The 21,012-nt window shown below is 43.2% G+C and overlaps 1 protein-coding gene across 1 annotated transcript in view; it reads left to right on the top strand.

The window, feature by feature from the left end:
• LOC126094494 (lipase 3-like) overlaps positions 1-21,012 on the top strand; it is a 199,917-nt gene that overhangs the window by 100,731 nt on the left and 78,174 nt on the right. The window contains exons 3-4 of the mRNA XM_049908903.1: positions 3,605-3,719; positions 20,256-20,499. Coding sequence (XP_049764860.1) covers positions 3,605-3,719; positions 20,256-20,499 — 359 coding nt within the window. The remainder of the gene's footprint in view (positions 1-3,604; positions 3,720-20,255; positions 20,500-21,012) is intronic.

The following is a 21,012-nucleotide window of genomic DNA, read 5'->3' as shown; positions in this document are numbered from 1 at the left end:
AATCACCTAAGATGTTCCAGATACGTCCCGTCAAGTATAGTTCATTGATCCTCACGTCACCGTACGTGATCAACGCGTGCAATTAATGACCACACCTCGTGATTAGACTAAGAGTCAAATTGAGTGACTCAGCCGGGTCACCTTTTTTCCATGAGGCCCATAGTTCCGCCTCATACACGATACTGAGGGTGCTTCGTGAGTCGTGCGTGGGTAGTTCAGTTGGTTCGAGGTCTTAACAAACAGAATGCAGCACCAGAACCTATTTGCTAACTACCGGGTGATCAAAAAGTCAGTATAAATTTGAAAACTTAATAAACCACGGAATAATGTAGATAGAGAGGTAAAAATTGACACACACGCTTGAAATGACATGGGCTTTTATTAGAACAAAGAAAAAAGAAAGTTCACAAAATGTCCAACAGATGGCGCTGGACAGCAAAACGTCAGTGACTGCTACCGCGACGGGTGAGAGGTAAGCCGATATGTTACAGAATCGCATCATCCCCAGCCTGGCTGATAAACACCTGCGGGAACGTACGATGTTTATGCAGGATGGCGCGTGAGAGATCTCTTGCGCGCGTCGTTTGGTGATGATCGTGTGCTCAGCCGCCACTTTCGTCATGCTTGGCCTCCCAGGTCCCCAGACCCCAGTCCGTGCGATTATTGGCTTTGGGATTACCTGAAGTCGCAAGTGTATCGTGATCGACCGACATCTCTAGGGATGGTGAAAGACAACATCCGACGCCAATGCCTCACCGTAACTCCCGACATGCTTTACAGTGCTGTTCACAACATTATTCCTCGACTACAGCTATTGTTGAGGAATGATGGTGGACATATTGAGCATTTCCTGTAAAGAACATCATCTTTGCTTTCTCTTACTTTGCTATTGCTGTTCTGATCAGAAGAAGCGCCATCTGTCGGACGTTTTTTGAACTTTTGTATCTTTTTTTTTTTGTAATAAAACCCCATGTCATTCCAAGCATGTGTGTCAATTTGTACCTCTCTATCTACATTATTCCGTGATTTATTCAGTTTGCAAATTTACACTGACTTTTTGATAACCCGGTATTGGGAGTCGTCGTTCATGGACCCACCGCCCAGCTGTGGTGCGCCGGGTGTGAGAAAACGTTGAATTGCAAGCGTGATGTTTCGACGATCCCCATACGGTAACAGAAATAGTCTCTGACTGTGTGCAGAGGCCCCGGACGACCCGACGGCTGACGACTGGTGACGACCGTCGAAATGACGACCGCCTCTTACCGGCCGCCCGCTTCGATAAGGTGTTCCCAGTGGGCAAGATGGCTCTTTTTTTAGTGCACATGGTGTCACAATTTTTGTGGTATGGCTCCATTTAATTCATATAAAAAATGAAATAAAACACTGTGACGGAGCACTTTTATGGTGGGAAGGGGCAGACCCCTGGCCAGTCCTCGGGATTCGATCCCTTCTCGCATTACCTCCTCCAGAAAAAAAGTTGGTAGGCTGCGGTGCTAGTGGAATATCGACGACGCATGTGGCGAGCTCCAAAAGCTTTTCTTTGTGTTTGTTCCATCCTTCCGTATTCAGTATAAAAGCCGGCCGCGGTGGCCGAGCGGTTGTAGGCCCTTCAGTCTGGAACTGCGCGATCGCTACCGTCGCAGGTTCGAATCCTGCCTCGGGCATGGATGTGTGTGATGTCCTTAGGTTCAAATGGCTCTGAGCACTATGGGACTTAACAGCTGTGGTCATCAGTCCCCTAGAACTTAGAACTAATTAAACCTAACTAACCTAAGGACATCACACACAGCCATGCCCGAGGCAGGATTCGAACCTGCGACCTTAGCAGTCGCGCGGTTCCGGACTGCGCGCCTAGAACCGCGAGACCACCGCGGCCCGCGATGTCCTTAGGTTAGTTAGATTTAAGTAGTTCTAAGTTCTAGGGAACTGATGACCTTAGATTTTAAGTCCCAGAGTGCTCAGAGACATTTTTTTCAGTATAAAAAAAATTAAATTAAAAGGTTGGTAGAGCACTTACCTGCGACATAGGTCCCGAGTTCGATCCTCGGTCCGGCACACTGTTTTAATCTGCCAGGAAGTTTCATGTCAGCGCACACTCCGTTGCAGAGTGAAAAGTTCATTCTGGAAGGTATGGATGCTGTACATTGGGGTATGGAGCGCAGTTGACGTTCTCACTCATCCCAAAGACACTCCGCTGGGTTCAGATTGGGACTCATAGCAGACCAGTCCATTTCAACAAACCACTGGCTCACAGATGCTGTCTTATAGGAAGGCGCATTCTCACGCTGACAGTCACCATCTCCGAATGGTTCCTCTTCTGAACGCACCACACAATGTTGCAAAATGTGTTCCCATCCTTCTCTTTTCCGTTTCTTTTGAGAAGTTTCTCTTTACGTTGACTTCCTTTAAGACATCCAGCTTGAATTTTTTTTTCTTTTTATCGAGCTCGTTCATTTTGCGTGTTACCCAACATTTCACACTTTTAATTCGAATCCTATCCAATTTATCCGGAGTCCAAATCCTACTTGCATACAGCAGTGTACTGCATACAAATGATTTTAGAAAAGGGTCTTCTGACATCTATATTCGTATATTTGCCGGTTAAAATGTTTTTCGCAGTCATAAACGCCTGCTTTGTTACTCTTGGGGGATCGAAAAGTAGTGCCGTTTTTTACATTACATTACACACAGATAAATTGTTGAGAAGTTTTTATTTTTAATCATTCATGTGATCACCCTCGTTATCAACACTCTTTTTCCTACCTAGGAGCAAATTTTCGATAACGGATCGATAAAAATCAATCGGTTTCCCAGCAAATTATCCGGAGATGGCATTTTGGACGTCATCCACATTTTCAGATGTTTTGCCACTTAGGAACTGTTGTAGCGATCGGAATAAAAGGAAATCCGATGGCGCAATATAGAGCGAATATGGTGTGTGTGGCAATACCTCCCATTACAATTCATTAATTTATACCGCGCGTCATCTTGCGCAGTGCGGTCTTGTATTACTGTGCTGCGGAATAACGCCTCCCTGTTGAGAATCACTGGGCGATTTTCAATTAAAGATGGATTTGCTCGATCCAGTTGTTCACAGTAAAGGTCTGCATTTATAGTTTGTAGACGGTTACGCGGTTCAAAATATCGGCCCCGCGAATGCTCCATCAAACACACAGGAGCGCCTCCTTTCGGCGGTGACATATTAAAAGACTCCGTATCACCTGAGGACACGTCTTCTAGTGGCAAGAAACCAGTCGTGACTTTTAATAAAACGTATTCTACGACACGGATTTGCTTCCACTCTCAACCTTAACATGTCGTCCTCTAAAGTCGTTGGCCGGCCGAGGTGGCCGAGCGGTTCTATATATATATATATATATATATATATATATATATATATATATAATTTTCTGCATGACCTAGTCAATAGTACGCACATTTTTATGTAAATGTCATTATCAACACAGATTTCAGTAAGGAAATAAGGTGGCATCGCAGAGAGAATTGCCTTTCGTTCCAGGTCTCTGGAACGGCTATGGTGGACCTTTATGAATTCCAGAGTACAAGAAAGAGTAGATTAATGCGTGCATTGTGTCTTCCGCAGCTTATCGGCTGTATGAGGCTGGATACGACGTCTGGATGGGGAACTCCCGAGGCAACACTTACTCTCGCGCCCACTCCAACATGTCCATCCACGACTCTCGCTTCTGGGACTTCAGGTACGTACCAAATGTATTCAGTCAGTCCGATGTGAGGAGTCTGGGAATCCGGTAGCACTGCATTATTTCGCAATAACTAAGCATTACTAACTCAGCAGTACAGCTAGTTTAAGAGCAGGATTTTCCCAAATTTTAGCAAGTTAATGTCTACGCCAATGTTCCTCCCCTCCCCCCCCCCCCCCCCCGACTCCTCCTCAACACACACACACACACACACACACACACACACACAGAGTGACTGTTTCCCTTAGTGAAGCGTGTGTTGGTTGTGTCTGATGGATATGCGCCCTGTGTAGGCGAATGTGATGAATCAGTGCAGTGTTTAGTGACATGTTTGCGTTGCTAGTAACGATGACAGGCGGAATGCAGGGGACAAAACCCCAGTGCTGGCACATGGCCTGTTCCTCTTCAATAGGACCAAAGCAGCCGGCGAGCGTAACTTCCGACATGCGGTCCACCTTTAGCGTCACATGCCCGCACTCCCTGAGACTCTGGGGAGAGGTGTCGTATTCAACAGAGGGCGTCGGTGATTTTCTTCTCCCCTTGACGGTCAAATGCAGACGGAGAAAATTCCTTTATTCACTTGTTGCGGCCCTCTTTCTTCAAAATAGCGCTTGAATTTATTTTAAAATTAGTTAGTGACCTGAGATCTCGAGCGCTGAAGTTCACTCGTGTGAACCACTGCAATAAGGCGATAATGACAAATCTCGTGCTAAAAACATACCAGTGTAATAATCATCTCATTGCAATAAAATGTTCCGCCGTTACGTGCGTCTCTAAAAAACAGAACCAAAGAACCGCAAACGATAAGTCACAGAATAAATACTTGTCCCAGCTCCACTCAGTAATTATGAAACTGCACACTGTGCTAAATTCCTGAAAACGAGATAATAATTCTCTTATTACGGTTTACCACGTAAGGTTAAACCATTACTTCTTGTCGCGGACATTTTCGCGACAGCTGTATATACATTCCAGTAGTTTAAAACAAAAATGCCTATTGCACGCTACAATTTACTCTTTTTTCTTTTTTTATCTGTGCTCTCAGACACATTTCGCCTCATTTACAAGGTAGGTGTCCTGCAATATTACATGTAAAAGTTAGTGTGCAGCATGCAAAAGTCATTTTTCTTTTAAACTACTGCAATTTAAACCATTGTTCCGTAAGTTAGAACACAATATACTTTTTTTTGAGTATCTGTCGGAGCGGATATTGGGAACTCAGCCGTATATGATCAATAATTAAAAATTAAATAGTCTCTGGCTGCAAGACGTTCTCATTTTTTTTTTTTTTTTGGGTGGGGAGGGGGTTGGTGGAGGGGAGGGACTTCCATCTTTAAATCCACCCGTGCACATAGAAAATTTTTCCAAACACTACCTTACATGAATCCAAATACAACATAACAGAAAACTCGTCGAGCCTCTGGAACACAAGATCACGTTACAGTAATGTTCTTATGCTTGACTCAGAATGTACATGGAGTTACAACCACTCATAGCCCAAACCTATGTTTACTATACGTACTCTGTAATTAATCGTAAATAAATGCAACTGTATTAATTTTGAAAAAAATGTATATTTGATTTTGTAAGTTTATTTTTGTGTAGGCGACATTATTAGGAAGTTGTTTATCCTGTATTCGACCGGTATGTTCTGTTTTCCACATTATGTTCTTTGGTATAGCTTCTGCTAACCTTGAAGATAGAGGTCGAGGTTTTGTTGTTTATTTGATATAATGATGTGTCTTTTGTATTAAATTAAGTTAAAAACTTAAATGCAGAATGCCAAAAAGAGTCAGTGTTTAATGATGTGCTTATGGGGAAATAAAAATCATTCAAAAGAAGAAGAAATGAATACGAGGTGACTTCGGTTTGTCCTGCTGGAAGAAGCAGATCAATTGCTAATAAAGATAAGTCATGTAAGTATCATAAGGGATGAAATTGGGCCATATTAATCCAAATGGGTCTTTATAACTATATAATTTAATAACCTCGCGTTATTTTGAAGTTCATTGGATATAGACGCACTTGAAAGCAATGTAAACACAAGGTACATTTGCAGAGTGCAAGCTCAACTTTCAAACTTCAATATCAAATCAAAGAGAGTGATTTAGTATATCCAGCTGAAAGTAATCTGGCTTTTCATCAAGTTAGTCACTATTATAGCTTTAAGTCAATGGGCTGCACAAGTAAATTACACACAGTTCTGTACAAAAACTGTACCATTGCTAAGCAAGTTTCGTGTACTCACACCAAAGCTGAAACTACTGTTACATTTATTTTATCACCACACTCAATAGAGACATAGAAGCAACCATGGCACTATGAAAGTGTTCCATATTCTAATGCAATACTTTAAAAGCAAAGTACATAGCTTCAATATGAAAGTGACTGAAATGAAACTCAGGCATAATGAATAATGAGACACAACAGCCGCATATATAAAGGATACATTACAAACACTTGGTACAGTAAAGAAAACTGTACCTTTTGCTGGGGATAATACCAACACTAATTTCAGTGGAATCGGAAGAGCTGCTGGGAACAATATATTCGGCCACATAAAAAGTTACTGAATTCAGAATAGGTTTTTTAATTCCAGGTTGAACACTGATATTGACTGAAATGTTTTCCAAAATATTCACCTCCTTTTCCATTTATACTGTACATGCAAAGGAAATGAAAAAACTTTGTGATTTTGCGGGAGTTAGGCACTATCAGTTGTTATACCATACAAAAACTAGAGGGTTATGTCAATTTCCCTGTAATTAAAGGTTGATTGATATGTTTCCATCATTTAAATCTTACTTTTCCTACTGAAGCATCTATTTTTTTGTACTAAATAAAGCTAGGTTGTAGTTTGTTCACACAGTGATGCCAGTTTTCAAAAATAATGTTCCGAACTTGGAGAAAGGATTTAATTCTCTATCTGAATCTATTTCTGTTTTAGAATGTATTTTAGAAATTCTCAAGGGAAGGTACGAACATAATTATATGTCCTTAAAAATAAAGGCAATACTTACAAATAAAAGAGAAGAAGATTACTTACAGGTATGTGACAGTTTTGGCAAAGAGATGACAGTTGTGTTTAGTTAAAAAGCTCAGGCCATTCAAGTGGATGCAAATCTCGCGAATTCCTATTTGGGAAGATGTTGAACCTGTATCACGTATGTCAATGAACAGACAAATCTGTTACTGGTACATTGTGCTTCGATCAGTTTTGTAATTTTATAAAATTTTGGAAGGACTATCAAAGGAAACAAAATCAATCAACAACTGATTTGTGGTGTGTATGTTTCAATTAGTCATCTAGTGTTCTCTGGTATTCTGAACTGTTGAAAATTTGCCAGTAGTTATAATGCTAACACAGAACGTGTCTTTCGTTGCAAAAGCACTATGGACCCAAATACTTGAACTGCCTAAAGTTTTATAAATACTTGGGAAACAAAAAACTGTTAAGAGAGATTCCTTCATCCTCGAGATATTCGTGTCATAAAAGTGAAAAAGACAGTAATGAGATAATTGTAGTGATGATGAATTAACTGTCAAGGTACTGCATATTTTATCTTAAAATAACACGCAAAGTCACTGCTTTTAGCTTAGGGCACTATTAAATGGTTTATTTTATCAATAAATTCTTTATTTATATACACCGTCCTTTTCTTAGTGATGAACTTACGGTAATCATACCCAAAACAAATATTAAACGAGTAATTTTGAATTAAAATCAGTTATACGAGGAGTGTCTAACCACTCTCCAAAAGCAATAGGCATTTATGGAGGAGACAAAAACCCTCTGTACTGAACAAGAATGAATATTAATCCAAAAATATACTAAGCCATAACGAAAGTCTAGTTTTAAGCATATGACTACGTGGCCCAGGGGGCACAGAATAGCATTTTTGTCTTGTTACTCTTCCACAATAATGTTCACTCAGTTTTATCGTACTGATTTTCAATTACATAAATGCTTCATGTTTTTAAAGATGATATTCCCACTGTGACTATTCCTTCCTTGTAAACGAAATGTTAGCTGCCAGCATTCCATTAGGATGGTTAACATGTGAAGCACAAATTTTGCAAGCAGTTTCCGTGCCGAATTCTGTCCAAGCGGCGTGTTAAATCGTGAAAATCTCGAGATGACTGCTGGGCCCTGTCCATAATGCTTCAAACGTTCTCTGCTGGGGAGGGATCCGGCGTTCATGTTGGCCAAGGTAGAGTTTGTGAAGCACGAGGACAACCAGTAGAAACTCTCGCGGTGTGCGGGTGGGCATTATCTTGCTGAAATGTAAGGCCGGGAGGGCTTGCCATGAAGGGTAACAAAACGAAACGTAGAACATCGTCGATGATGTATGACTGCGCTGTAATAATTCGGTGGTTGGCTACGAAAGGCGTCCTGCTATGAAAGGAAGCGGCAGCCCAGATCATCACTCCTGGCTGGTGGGCTGTACTGCAGGTGACCGTCAGGCTGGTATCCCACGTCCCCAAACACGTCTTGGCAGGTCGTCGGGGCTCGGTTCGCAGCGGGACTCATCACTGAAGACAATTCTACTCCAGTCAATGAGATTGTAGGCCGGAGAGGCGTCTGGAGACATGTCAGACAGCACTGGGGTACCAGCCCAACAACCAGGAGTGATGGTCGTGGCTGCCATTTCTTTCCACAGCAGGAGCCCTTACGTTGTCATCCAATGCACCTTTCACCACAGCGGCACGCCCCGCTCTTTTTGCCCTTCACGATAAGCCCGCCTGGGCTTACATTTCACCAAGATAATGCCCACCATCAGACGGTGAAAGTTTTTTCTTTTCCTTTTCTTTGTACTTGACAAACTCTAATTTGTACAGCCAGGTCGCCGGATCTCTCCCAATTTGGGAACGTTTGGAGCATTATGGACATGGCTGAGGATCTAACGTGCCAATTGGACAGAATTTGGCATTATGTCCCTCAGCAACTATATCAATGAATGCTAAGCCGATTAACTGCTTCCTTAACGGCCAGAGGTGGATCAACGTGTTATTGACTTGCTTTATTTGTGAGACTCTTTCTCTTAAATAAATCATACCATTTTTCTGAAATTTTAATCATTTGTTGATCTGTACACGTATATGTACACAATATTTACAGATTTCCGCCCGATTCGCATAATTCCGTCATGGTATGTTGATTTTTTTTGTCTTACAGTGTAAATAGAGGCTATTTTGTGTGTTTCGTTTCACGTGTTCCTTCGATGTAGTTAGTCCGTTTTACTAGAACTTTGATTCCATCTCATAGCTCATTTTCTACTACTCTTCATGATGACGTCAATGGTGGGAAACACACAGAAACGGAAGTTACCAGTATTACGTGAAACTTTTTCTTACATAATATTTTCGAAATATCTTCTTCGTTACTGTATGAAACACTTTCCTAAGTGATGGGTTTTGAACGCCTTCCGTTAGCAGGGATACCTGCAGTGAATCTCTGATGTGCTTATAATGTATTAATGTAAGGAGAGAATAGATGCTGAATGATGAATGCATGCAGCTTGCCGCTAACTTTGTTTAATGTGTTGTCTGTATAGACGTGTATCTGTTGCCTTTAAGATCCCTTCACTTTCATACACAAATCTATACAGTAAAGTAAGGGCCTCCCGTTTTGTCTTTAGGCTGATCCGTGATAAGACAGGCGAAAAGTTAGACTAATGGAGGATTATTAGTATTTTCTCTAATTTCATTCGCTCTCTCTCTCTCTCTCTCCTTTATCTATGTACAGTTTTAAATATAATATTTCATTACGTGAAATCAGCCCAATAGAATCTCTGGTGGAGCCCTTCGTCTTAATATTCAGCGGCTGGCTTGCTGTAAAAGATCTTTACATTTATTATTATTGTTAAGCGCTGCATTCAGTTGGGAAAATCGATCGTTTGAACAATTCGTTCCTTTTACGACAGATTTCGAATTCCAGATGTGTACGAAGCCTTTTTGGACGATTTAACAAAGACTCGGTGATTGCAGGCTCTCTTCGACACAGCTGAAACTTCCCCACTAATTACAGGGCCAACGCGATCATCAATGATTCAGACAAAGAACTCATTCGTTCATTCACTCCAGAATAAAGGGGGTCACAAACCTTATTTATGAAGGAAATTGTATATTCAATGCATCTCCATTATATGTCCAGATTTCTTTTGGTTCCAAGTCTTAATTATTTTTCGTTACAATTTCTTTCTCTTCAAACAACCCGCTAGTGGCACAAATGTTAATAGCTCGCTTTAGCGAGAAGAAAAGCAAATATGTCTCTTTTAGAAACCCGTCAATCTTTCAACAGATACTTTCGAAGCTGTCCTAGTTACCAGTCTAACAACCATGGAGAATACATACATGTATCTCTGTTATTCCAAAGAATAAACGTACTAGAAAATACTTTGGCGTCGACGAGATCTCGGCGCATATATTACTAGAAAATCAGATCAGATACATTTCCAAAGTAAATAAATGTGGATGGTTTGATTGACAATGATTAATTGGTGCGCGGTAGAGGGTAATTTTCCGTGGGGAGATTACATGCTGATGTATCCCTGGAGAATGAGGTTATCAACAAAGATTTTCTGTCAACGTTTTGGCCGGCACTGTTGGTGGCTGTTTGTTATAGTCTTATGTTGTCCCACCCAGGTTAAACAGAGAAACTTACCACGCTTCCTTAGAGTACACTGCACCTGTTCTGCTAGAACATGTGCGTTTACGAGTGCGACAAAGGACGTACTTTATGCACGGTGGAGCTCCTCCTCAGTTCATTGTTAATATTGGTAGGCTTCCAAATAACAGATTCTGTGACAGATGGATACGTAGAGCTGGAAGAATTCGATGGCCTCAATGCTCTTCCGACCTAAATTGACTAGACTTTTATTTGTGACTGTATTTGAAAGTTCTTGTATACAGAACCATTGTACGAGAGATACAGAATCTTCTCATCCGTATTGTGGAAGGCTGTGAAACAATACACAGTTCTCCAGCGATACATCAGTGCATCAGGGATTCAACGCGACAGCGGGTTGATGCATGTATCCCTTCTAACGGAGGGCATTCAAAAAATTTCACTTAGGAAGGTGTCACCGAGAGGGTACGCTGAACATTTTATCTCAGAAAACGTTTCATGTAATGATCGTACGTTCAGTTTCTGTATGTTACCCATCATTTATGTGATCATGGAGGGAAGTAGAAAATGAGCTTCAACAAAAAAACAAGGCGTTCCGGATCCATGTCCGCATAACATATTTTCTTCCTCTATGGGGGGAGAATGTTCACTGAAAGTTTGGTCACTGCTTTTTGATACACCCTTTATGTTTTGTTGTGGCTAAGCAAGTCAGACTAATAATCTTCTGAAACTTCAGCCACACCTCTTTGTTACATCATGTATATTTTGTTGTGGCTAAGCTTGCAAAGTTGCTAATCTCCCTGCATCTCTACAATCAAATGCACAAATCACACATGTTGTAGGCCGAAAGTCGCAGGGCACAAGAAAGTGTAATGGGCTGATAGCCCTTGTCTCCCGTGTTTTTGATGATAAAGCAAAGTTACCGACATCAATGTACAATTTGTGAAATACAGAGGGAGTCAAACAGACTTGTACAGTGATATGCTTGCTTAGTTCGGCCTTTGTATAGTATCTCAAGTGAAAGTGGCATTGTTTAGAAGGAAATAAAGGCGGGACGATCAGGCACATTGAAGCCGGCTCGAATGCTAGTGTGCAACGGTCCAGTTACATACGTTTCCTTATTCTCCACTAAAATTTTTATTTCAGATGTCGTGAGAGAGTGATGGACTTTTAAACTGTTGCTGAATAATGAGAGAAGGATGATATATGGGAAAAACATTTCATTAATAATTTTCGAAACAAATTATTTCATGTAATCTACAAAGACATCCGTGTCCCGGGGAACAAAGCAGCTGGGGAACTTAAGTGAATGCGGCGGAGTCGTTGAACAGTGATCTAAGAGGCAACGGCGGCCGCAACTTGACTATCACGGATTGTACTCGTTCTAGACTGACGTGTTTACAGCTGCGCCAGGATAGGGGTACCGCAGTCATCTTTAATATTTTTAAAGAGTTAGGCAGCTTAATACTTATAGGTGCATTGCCTGTCATGTGATTCAATGAATATATTAGTAATTATAAATAAAATAGCCTTTGCCTGCAGGATGGTTTCATAACTTTCTATTACGTGATCGATTTCTGGACTTCCATTCCCATCTTCAGATGCATCTGTGCACATAATAAAAAATTTGCCGACATTACGTTACATCAGTGCTTTTACAAGATAACAGTATTTTTCACTAAGTATATGTTACTAGTTGTCAAGTCTCCCGGACACAAAATTAGGGTAAATTTCGTACATGTAAGTTGTAAGTCAGAATCCACGTGGAACAACAATTACTCATAGTCCAGACGAAATATTAAGCGAATAATATTTTCTGCTATAGGACGCTGAGGCCATTACAAATTATTGGTGACCAAGTTACAGTTGGATTGCAACTTATAGTGGAAGTGTCTAACTAATCCCCACACATGTATGTCGTCGACAAGGAACCATTATACTGATCATGATTGAACATTAATCTGAAACGATACTGAGGTAACTGTAATGAAAAACTATTTTATTCTCCGTGGGATACATAGCCAAAGCATGAAATTAGGCGAATAATCACCCCTACGAACGTCATACTATAAAACAGAAGTAGAAAATCACTACAATTATCTTCTTTGACACATGGTACAGCAATGAAGATTTATAGAAGAAAGTATTATGCAAAATGTCGTTTGATGCCCCATTAGATCTTACATTCGATAACAAGTGTCGTCGTAACTGCCGTCTGCGTCACTTCTGCTGTGCAGCGAGCTACCTTAATTTAAGTATTAACTGTATTTTTCTTACTTGTCACGTCTTTTTCCGTGTGTTTTTGTTTTTAGGAAGCTTTAATAGTCGATTTCGTGTTTGTTTTGAATACAGTCAGAGAGAGTCCCTTTAGTCAACCATAGTGCCAGCAGTGCTAGTGTTTGTTTTCAATACAGTCCAGAGACAGGTAGTGCTATTTTCATTGTTTTCTACAAGAAGTGTCTAGTAACCACAGTTTAGTCAACTATCAGCCGCCTTTAGTGAATTAGCAGTCTAGTTAAAAGTTGATTAACTCTCTACAGTAAATTGATTCCTTAGGATGGATAGGATGTGTGACTGCTGTGTACGGACGCGGGAGGAGCTGGCCACTGTTCGCGAACAGCTGAGCGTGTTGATGGCCGCGGTCAGCGGTCTTCAGGCTGCTGCCTCGGAGTGTAGCGGCAGTGGGGAGTCTGGTGCGTCGCAAGGTACACCCCACTGTCACCCACTGTCCCTGCTGTCGAGACATCTTCGCGGGTACCGGGCGCGGTTGGGTCACCCTCTCCTCAAGGGGAGTGGCGGGTTCAGCGGCGTTCGCGGCGCACGAGGCGGAGGGTCAATGTGGAGGCTGGCCGTGTGGCATCGCCCGCTCTGCCTGTGAGTGGACATTTAGCTGCTCCTTCAGCAAGGTCCGAGCAGGCACACGGGGGAAGTGGTTTATTAATTATTGGGAGCTCCAACGTTAGGCGGTTGATGGAGACCCTTAGGGAAATAGCGAAAAGGTCGGGGATGAAGGCCAGTGTTCACTCTGTCTGCTTGCCGGGGGGTCTCATCCGAGATGTGGAGGAGGCCCTACCGGCGGCGATAGAGAGCACTGGGTGCACCCGACTGCAAATTGTTGCTCATGTCGGCACCAATGACTCCCGCCGTCTGGGTTCAGAGGTCATCCTCAGTTCGTACAGGCGGTTGGCGGAGTTGGTGAAGGCGGAAAGCCTCGCTCGCGGGGTGGAATCTGAGCTAACTATTTGTAGTATTGTTCCCAGAAACGATCGCGGTCCTCTGGTTTGGAGCCAAGGCTTCAACCAGAGGCTGAGATTCTGCGGAGATGTGGGGTGCAAATTTCTCGACCTCCGCTATCGAGAGGAGAAATGTAGGGTCCCCCAGAATAGGTCAGGCGTGCACTACACGCGGGAAGCGGCTACAAGGGTAGCGGAGTACGTGTGGAGTGCACATGTGGGTTTTTTAGGTTAGACGATTCCCTCCCTAGGCCCGACAAGACGGGGAATAACAATATTTGTGTGCTAATAGTAAACTGCTGGAGCGTCTATAGAAAGGTCCCAGAACTGCTCTCATTAATAGACGGTCACAATGTCCACATAGTACTAGGGACAAAAAGTTGGCTGAAGCCAGACGTAAACAGTAATGAAATCCAAAACTCAGATTGGAATGTATACCGCAGAGACAGGCTGGACAGTGAAGGGGGAGGCGTGTTTATAGCGATAAGAAGTGCAATGGTATTAAAGGAAATGTGAAATAATTTGGGTAAAGGTCACGGTTAAAGCAGGCTCAGACATGGTAATTGGATGTCTCTATAGGCCCCCTGGCTCAGCAGCTATTGTGGCTGAGCACCTTAAGGATAATTTGGAAAATATTTCGAGTAGATTTACCCACCATCTTATAGTTCTGGGTGGAGATTTTAATTTGCCGGATATAGACTGGGAGACTCAAACGTTCATAGCGGGTGGCAGGGACAAAGAATCCAGTGAAATTTTTTTAAGCGCTTTATCTGAAAACTACCTTGAGCAGTTAAACAGAGAACCGACTCGTGGCGATAACATATTAGACCTTCTGGTGACAAACAGACACGAACTATTTGAAACAGTTAACGCAGAACAGGGAATCAGCGATCATAAAGCGGTTACTGCATCGATGATTTCAGCCGTAAATAGAAATATTAAAAAAGGTAGGAAGATTTTTCTGTTTAGCAAAAGTGACAAAAAGCAGATTTCAGAGTACCTGACGGCTCAACACAAAAGTTTTGTCTCAAGTACAGATAGTGTTGAGGATCAGTCGACAAAGTTCAAAATCATCGTACAATATGCGTTAGATGAGTATGTGCCAAGCATGGTCGTAAGACATGGAAAAGAGCCACCGTGGTACAACAACAGAGTTATAAAACTACTGCGGAACCAAAGGGAACTTCACGGCAAACATAAACATAGCCAAAACCTTGCAGACAAACAAAATTACGCGAAGCGAAATGTAGTGTGAGAAGGGCTATGCGAATTCGAAAGTAAAGTTCTATGTACTGACTTGGCAGAAAATCCTAAGAAAGTTTGGTCTTATGTCAAAGCGGTAGGTGGATCAAAACAAAATGTCCAGACACTCTGTGACCAAAATGGTACTGAAACAGAGGATTACAGACTAAAGGCCGAAATACTAAATGTCTTTTTCCAAAGCTGTTTCACAGAGGAAGACTGCACTGTAGTTCCTTCTCTAGATTGTCGCACAGATGACAAAATAGTAGATATCGAAATAGACGACAGAGGGATAGAGAAACAATTAAATTCGCTCAAAAGAGGAAAGGCCGCTGGACCTGATGGGATACCAGTTCGATTTTACACAGAGTACGCGAAGGAACTTGCCTCCCTTCTTGCAGTGGTATACCGTAGGTCTCTAAAAGAGCGTACCGTTCCAAAGGATTGGAAAAGGGCACAGGTCATCCCCGTTTTCAAGAAGGGTCGTCGAACAAATGTGCAGAACTATAGACCTATATCTCTAACGTCGATGAGTTGTAGAATTTTGGAACACGTATTATGTTCGAGTATAATGACTTTTCTGGAGACTAGAAATCTACTCTGTAGGAATCAGCATGGGTTTCGAAAAAGACGATCGTGTGAAACCCAGCTCGCGCTATTCGTCCACGAGACTCAAGAGGGCCATAGACACGGGTTCACAGGTAGATGCCGTGTTTCTTGACTTCCGCAAGGCTTTCGATACAGTTCCCCACAGTCGTTTAATGAATAAAGTATCAGCATATGGACTATCAGACTAATTGTGTGATTGGATTGAAGAGTTCCTAGATAACAGAACGCAGCATGTCATTCTCAATGGAGAGAAGTCATCCGAAGTAAGAGTGATTTCAGGTGTGCCGCAAGGGAGTGTCATAGGACCGTTGCTATTCACAATATACATAAATGACCTTGTGGATAACATCGGAAGCTCACTGAGGCTTTTTGTGGAAGATGCTGTGGTATATCGAGAGGTTGTAACAATGGAAAACTGTACTGAAATGCAGGAGGATCTGCAGCGAATTGACGCATGGTGCATGGAATGGCAATTGAATCTCAATGTAGACAAGTGTAATGTGCTGCGAATACATAGAAAGAAAGATCCCTTATCATTTAGCTAAAATATAGCAGGTCAGAAACTGGAAGCAGTTAATTCCATAGATTATCTGGGAGTACGCATTTGGTGTGATTTAAAATGGAATGATCATATAAAGTTGATCGTCGGTAAAGCAGATGCCAGACTGAGATTCATTGGAAGAATCCTAAGGAAGTGCAACCCGAAAACAAAGGAAGTAGGTTACAGTACGCTTGTTCGCCCGCTGCTTGAATACTGCTCAGCAGTGGGGGATCCGTACCAGATAGGGTTGATACAAGACATAGAGAAGATCCAACGGAGAGCAGCGCGCTTCGTTACAGGATCATTTAGTAATCGCGAAAGCGTTACGGAGATGATAGATAAACTCCAGTGGAAGACTCTGCAGGAGAGACGCTCACTAGCTCGGTACGGGCTTTTGTTGAAGTTTCGAGAACATACCTTCACCGAAGAGTCAAGCAGTATATTGCTCCCTCCTACGTATATCTCGCGAAGATACCATGAGGATAAAATCAGAGAGATTAGAGCCCACACAGAGGCATACCGACAATCCTTCTTTCCACGAATAATACGAGACTGGAATAGAAGGGAGAACCGATAGAGGTACTCAAAGTACCCTCCGCCACACACCGTCAGGTGGCTTGCGGAGTATGGATGTAGATGTAGAAGTGTAATCGTGGTACTTTTTAATCAAATGCTTTTCTGCAGTCAAGAAATACCGCTTCTATGTTACTGCCTTGATCTGTGGCTTTCAGACGTCGTCTGAGTAAAGCGACACGTTGATTCACAACAGCACAGTGTAAGATATATATTTTTATTTTACCATCTTGTACGTATGTAAGCGTCGTTTGTTACATGTATTTTTAGATCCATTATATTATAAGACTGGTAGTTTCATATCCCCTAGAAGACAGGCTGAATGTGAAGGCTGAAGTCAATTGTGGGCTTGAAAATAGTAGATATCAGCAACTGAAGCGGTCTTGCATTAATAAATACGCAGTATGTCCCACCTAGCTCCGCCACCATAAATATGAGGGTTGTAACTTTAATAGGGCCAACTGTTTATTTACATCTCGTAAAAAATAGATACGTGTTTCAAAGTTTTACTGACCTTCAAAGTAATCACCAGCATTGTGTAACCCATTGCCAGCGATGTGGAAGTCGTAGGATACTCTTAGCAGTGCCAGTTGTGTTGACAGTTCGAGCGGCGCGGTCTGTTGCCCGACGAGTTTGTAGCGGTTCTGAAGAGAATGCCGTCAAGTGTTTCCCTCAGTTTAGAACTCGAGTTGAACTCACGAGGGCTTAAGTCAAGGGAGTGCAGCAGGTGGTATAGCAATTAGCAGCCCCATCAATCAAACAAATCAGTAACAGCTTGCACTGTACTTGCATGAGCATTGTCCTGCAAAATAAAGGTGAAATCCTGTAGAAAGTGTCATCACTTCTGTCTCTATGGTAGTCGTAGGTTGTGTTCTGAAACTCCTGGTTAGATCCGCAGGACAGAACAGGTAGTTGGAATTGTGGAAAGTGGCCAAAAATTAGGGGCTGTCAGTTACACTCGAACACATATAACTTTATTTAGTTGTCCAAACATTACAGCGCAAACTTCCGACCTTAACTATCGACTGAATATTGCACACAATCTTATGGCTTAAGGGTACAACATCTTTAATTTTTAAAATGGCTGAAGGCCCATGATTTAAAACACAACTACAATAAATTTTCAAAAGACAGAAAGCGCAAGGTTTTATCCTTAAATAATATTTTAAATGAGGCTGAAGGCCCAAACAATGTAAGACTTACCAAGAATTTTAATTTTAAGATGACTGAAAGCCCATGATTTAAAAACACAACTAAAAGAATTTTCAAAAGGCAGAAGGCCCAAAGCTTTATCCAAAAAAAATATTTTAAATGAGACTGAAGGCCCACAAAATGCAAGACTTGACAAGTAAGGAACCGTCAATTTTAAAACAGCCGAAGGCGCATTATTTAAAACCCAACTAAAAGTATACAAATTCAAACCATTGGCTATGAGCCATTAAAATACACAATCAAACACGAATAAGAAAAGGCAGTACAGCCAGCGGCGCGCAGAAGTTTCCGGGGGTCGGTCTGCACTTGAAATATTAACGTTCGCTTAGCGGAGACAGGTAGTCGGCACAACTATATCCGATCCGCGGGCAACCCAACCAAGAGACAGTCAACGGACCCGCCGACAAGACGACTTGCTTTCCACCCGACCAGTACACATGGAACACCCATGCCAAAACGTAAAAGGCATAGCCGCCCACAACCAAGTATGCACAAGCTGTCAAAACTACACACACGTGTTGGACAGCGACAACACGGTGAGGAAAGGACACTGCCTGAATTTTACGTCTGCGGCCAGGGCAGGTAACCGGAACGCTAACGGCCACAAGGCAGAAAATTCCGCTGGTGCACTTGTACTTCAAATAACCAAAATACATTTAAACTCCACCGGATGGTGGCCAAACTGTCGCCAACCTGAACACTCGCTGTTGCTCACAGTAATACCCCCAGCAGCCAACCATGAAAACCAAAGGCACAATGTGAACAGAGTGGCTTTGGTAATTAAATCACCACACAACTTAGATGTCCTGGGTCGGTGAGCCATGAACATCGTAGCAATCGGAACAGCTCCCACACACTCCGACATAGTGTAGAGACCTCCAGCAGACCCGGCCCACTGCGCTGCGCAGAGATTTCCTGGCTGACCCACACCAACCGACCGACTGGCGCACACCGGCTAGCCGGAAACTATAAGCACCAGACCAAAGATAGTACAAGGTGCGCGAATATCGATACACACCGCTGCTGCCACACGTAGAAAGAGGAAGAACCACGGCATAACCGCAATAACCGCAGGAAACCAAACGCAGAGTAACAGTCAAGGTTCAAACCAACGCAAAAGCCGGGACCAGCGCGGTTCATGTTCCAAAAATGAACAGCGCCGCTCGAACTGTGAACACAGCTGGCACTGCTGAGAGTATCCTACGACTTCCACATCGCTGGCGATGGGTTATACATAATGCTGATGACTACTTTGAAGGTCAGTAAAACTTTGAAACACGTATCTATTTTGTACGAGCTAAATAAATAGTTCCAACCCTCGCATTTTCGAAGTGAAACAAAATGTGAAAAATGTAAGTGGTCACTTACGTCAAGACTCACACAATGGGCAGGAATAGCACAGGTAAACAAACTACTTTCAACACAACTTTATGTTTTATATTTAAATGGCACATGTTTTTTTTCCAGTGAAGTGAAAACTAGAGGTACAGTTAGTGATAGCCGAATTGGTTTCAGCGCTCAAAACCTTATACCGTCTGAAATATGTGGATTTTAAATAATGTAAGCGGTGCCACAGTTTTAGCCATAATCGTATGATGCTGTAATGCGGGTTGCCTGTACTGTCCTGAAGCATGCTGTAGACGACATTTGCTCTGCGCATTACGCCAGAAAGTGTGGTGCCGTTGCTATCCTTTAAAGTCTACGTATTCCAGAAGGTATGACGCTTGAAAAAGTGAATACAAGTGAGTCGTTGCTAATAGTACCTCTAGTTTCCAGGTCCGTAAAAAAACATACATGTACCGTTTAAAAAAACGTTACGAGTTGAAAGTGATGTTTGTTTACATTTATGGATTGTGTATACCTTGTCCATTGTGTGAGCCGTTCAGACAGTTGCTTTCTTTCTTTTGCTTGTGCCTGATTCCCGCAATGACGCAGGGTCGGCATGGTTAATCGGATTTGGCAGGGTTAATTTAATGGGTGGCCGGATGCCCTTCCTGCCGCCACCCCGTACCCTCCTGGGACGGAATTAGTGTTCCCCAACTTTCTGTGTCTAGTGTAATCCATGGAATAGTGTGAATGTGTTCAGATGTCTGCGAGCTGTGTAACTGAGGCGGGACGTGGGGACCAACCCGGTATTCACCTAGTGGGATGTGGAAAACCGCGTAAAAACCACATCCAGGCTGGACAGCACACCGGCCTCCGTCGTTAAGCCGCCGGGCGGATTCGATCCGGGGCCGGCGCGCCTCCTCGAGTCCAGGAAGCAGCTCATTAGCGCTCTCGGCTAACCTGACGGGTCCCCTTCAGACAGGTGCAGCCTTGCATTTCTGACATTTTGTTTCGTTTCGGAAACACATAAGATGGTAGAGTTAGGTTGGAGCTTTCGCTGTCGACAACATGTGGCGGAGACCGCTAGCCCTGGAAGAGGTAGTCTGCCACAGCGGCTGCTTTTGGCGGCGTACAGTGCGGCGCTGTGAGCTGGCGTTGTGTTGTCGCAGCTGGCACGAGATGGGCGTGTACGACGTGCCGGCCGTGATCGGGCACGTGCTGCGCGAGACGGGCTGCCCGCAGCTGTTCTACGTGGGCCACTCCATGGGCACCACCATGTTCTACGTGATGGGCTCGGAGCGGCCCGACTACAACGACAAGGTGCGCGCCATGTTCAGCCTGGCGCCCGTCGCCTACATGAGCCGCGTCAAGAGCCCCATCCGCTACTTCGCGCCCGCCGCCAGCGACCTCACGGTGAGTCCTCACACGCCTGTCCACAAGCAGCGCCACAGCCACTGCCTTCAGAACGTAGTAACTACTGGCCATTAAAATTGCTACACCAAGAAGAAATGCAGATGATAAACGGGTATTCATTGGACAATATATTATACTAGAACTGACATGTGATTACAATTTCACGCAATTTGGGTGCATAGATCCTGCTTTCACTGCGATGTCGCCAAACACGGATGCGACCAACATGATGCTGTAAAACAGAATCTGCATTCATCCGAAACAATGACGTTTTACCATTCGTACACCCAGGTTCGTCGCCGAGTACACCACCGCTGGGATCGAATGAAGGGTAGAGCCACGGGTCGTAACACATCTGAAATGTAACGTCCACTGTTCAAAGTGCCGTCAGTGGGAACAAGAGGTGACCGAGACGTGTAGCCAATGCCCCTTCAACACGATACCACAGTTCGTCAAGAGTGGTGACTGGCGTATTGTGACGAGCCAGTTGCTCGGCCACCATTGACCAGACGT

This window comes from Schistocerca cancellata, chromosome 8, assembly GCF_023864275.1.
Source record: "Schistocerca cancellata isolate TAMUIC-IGC-003103 chromosome 8, iqSchCanc2.1, whole genome shotgun sequence".
Classification (NCBI taxonomy): domain Eukaryota; kingdom Metazoa; phylum Arthropoda; class Insecta; order Orthoptera; family Acrididae; genus Schistocerca; species Schistocerca cancellata.
Note: the sequence above shows the minus strand (reverse complement) of the source record. Positions and strands in the feature narration are given on the sequence as shown.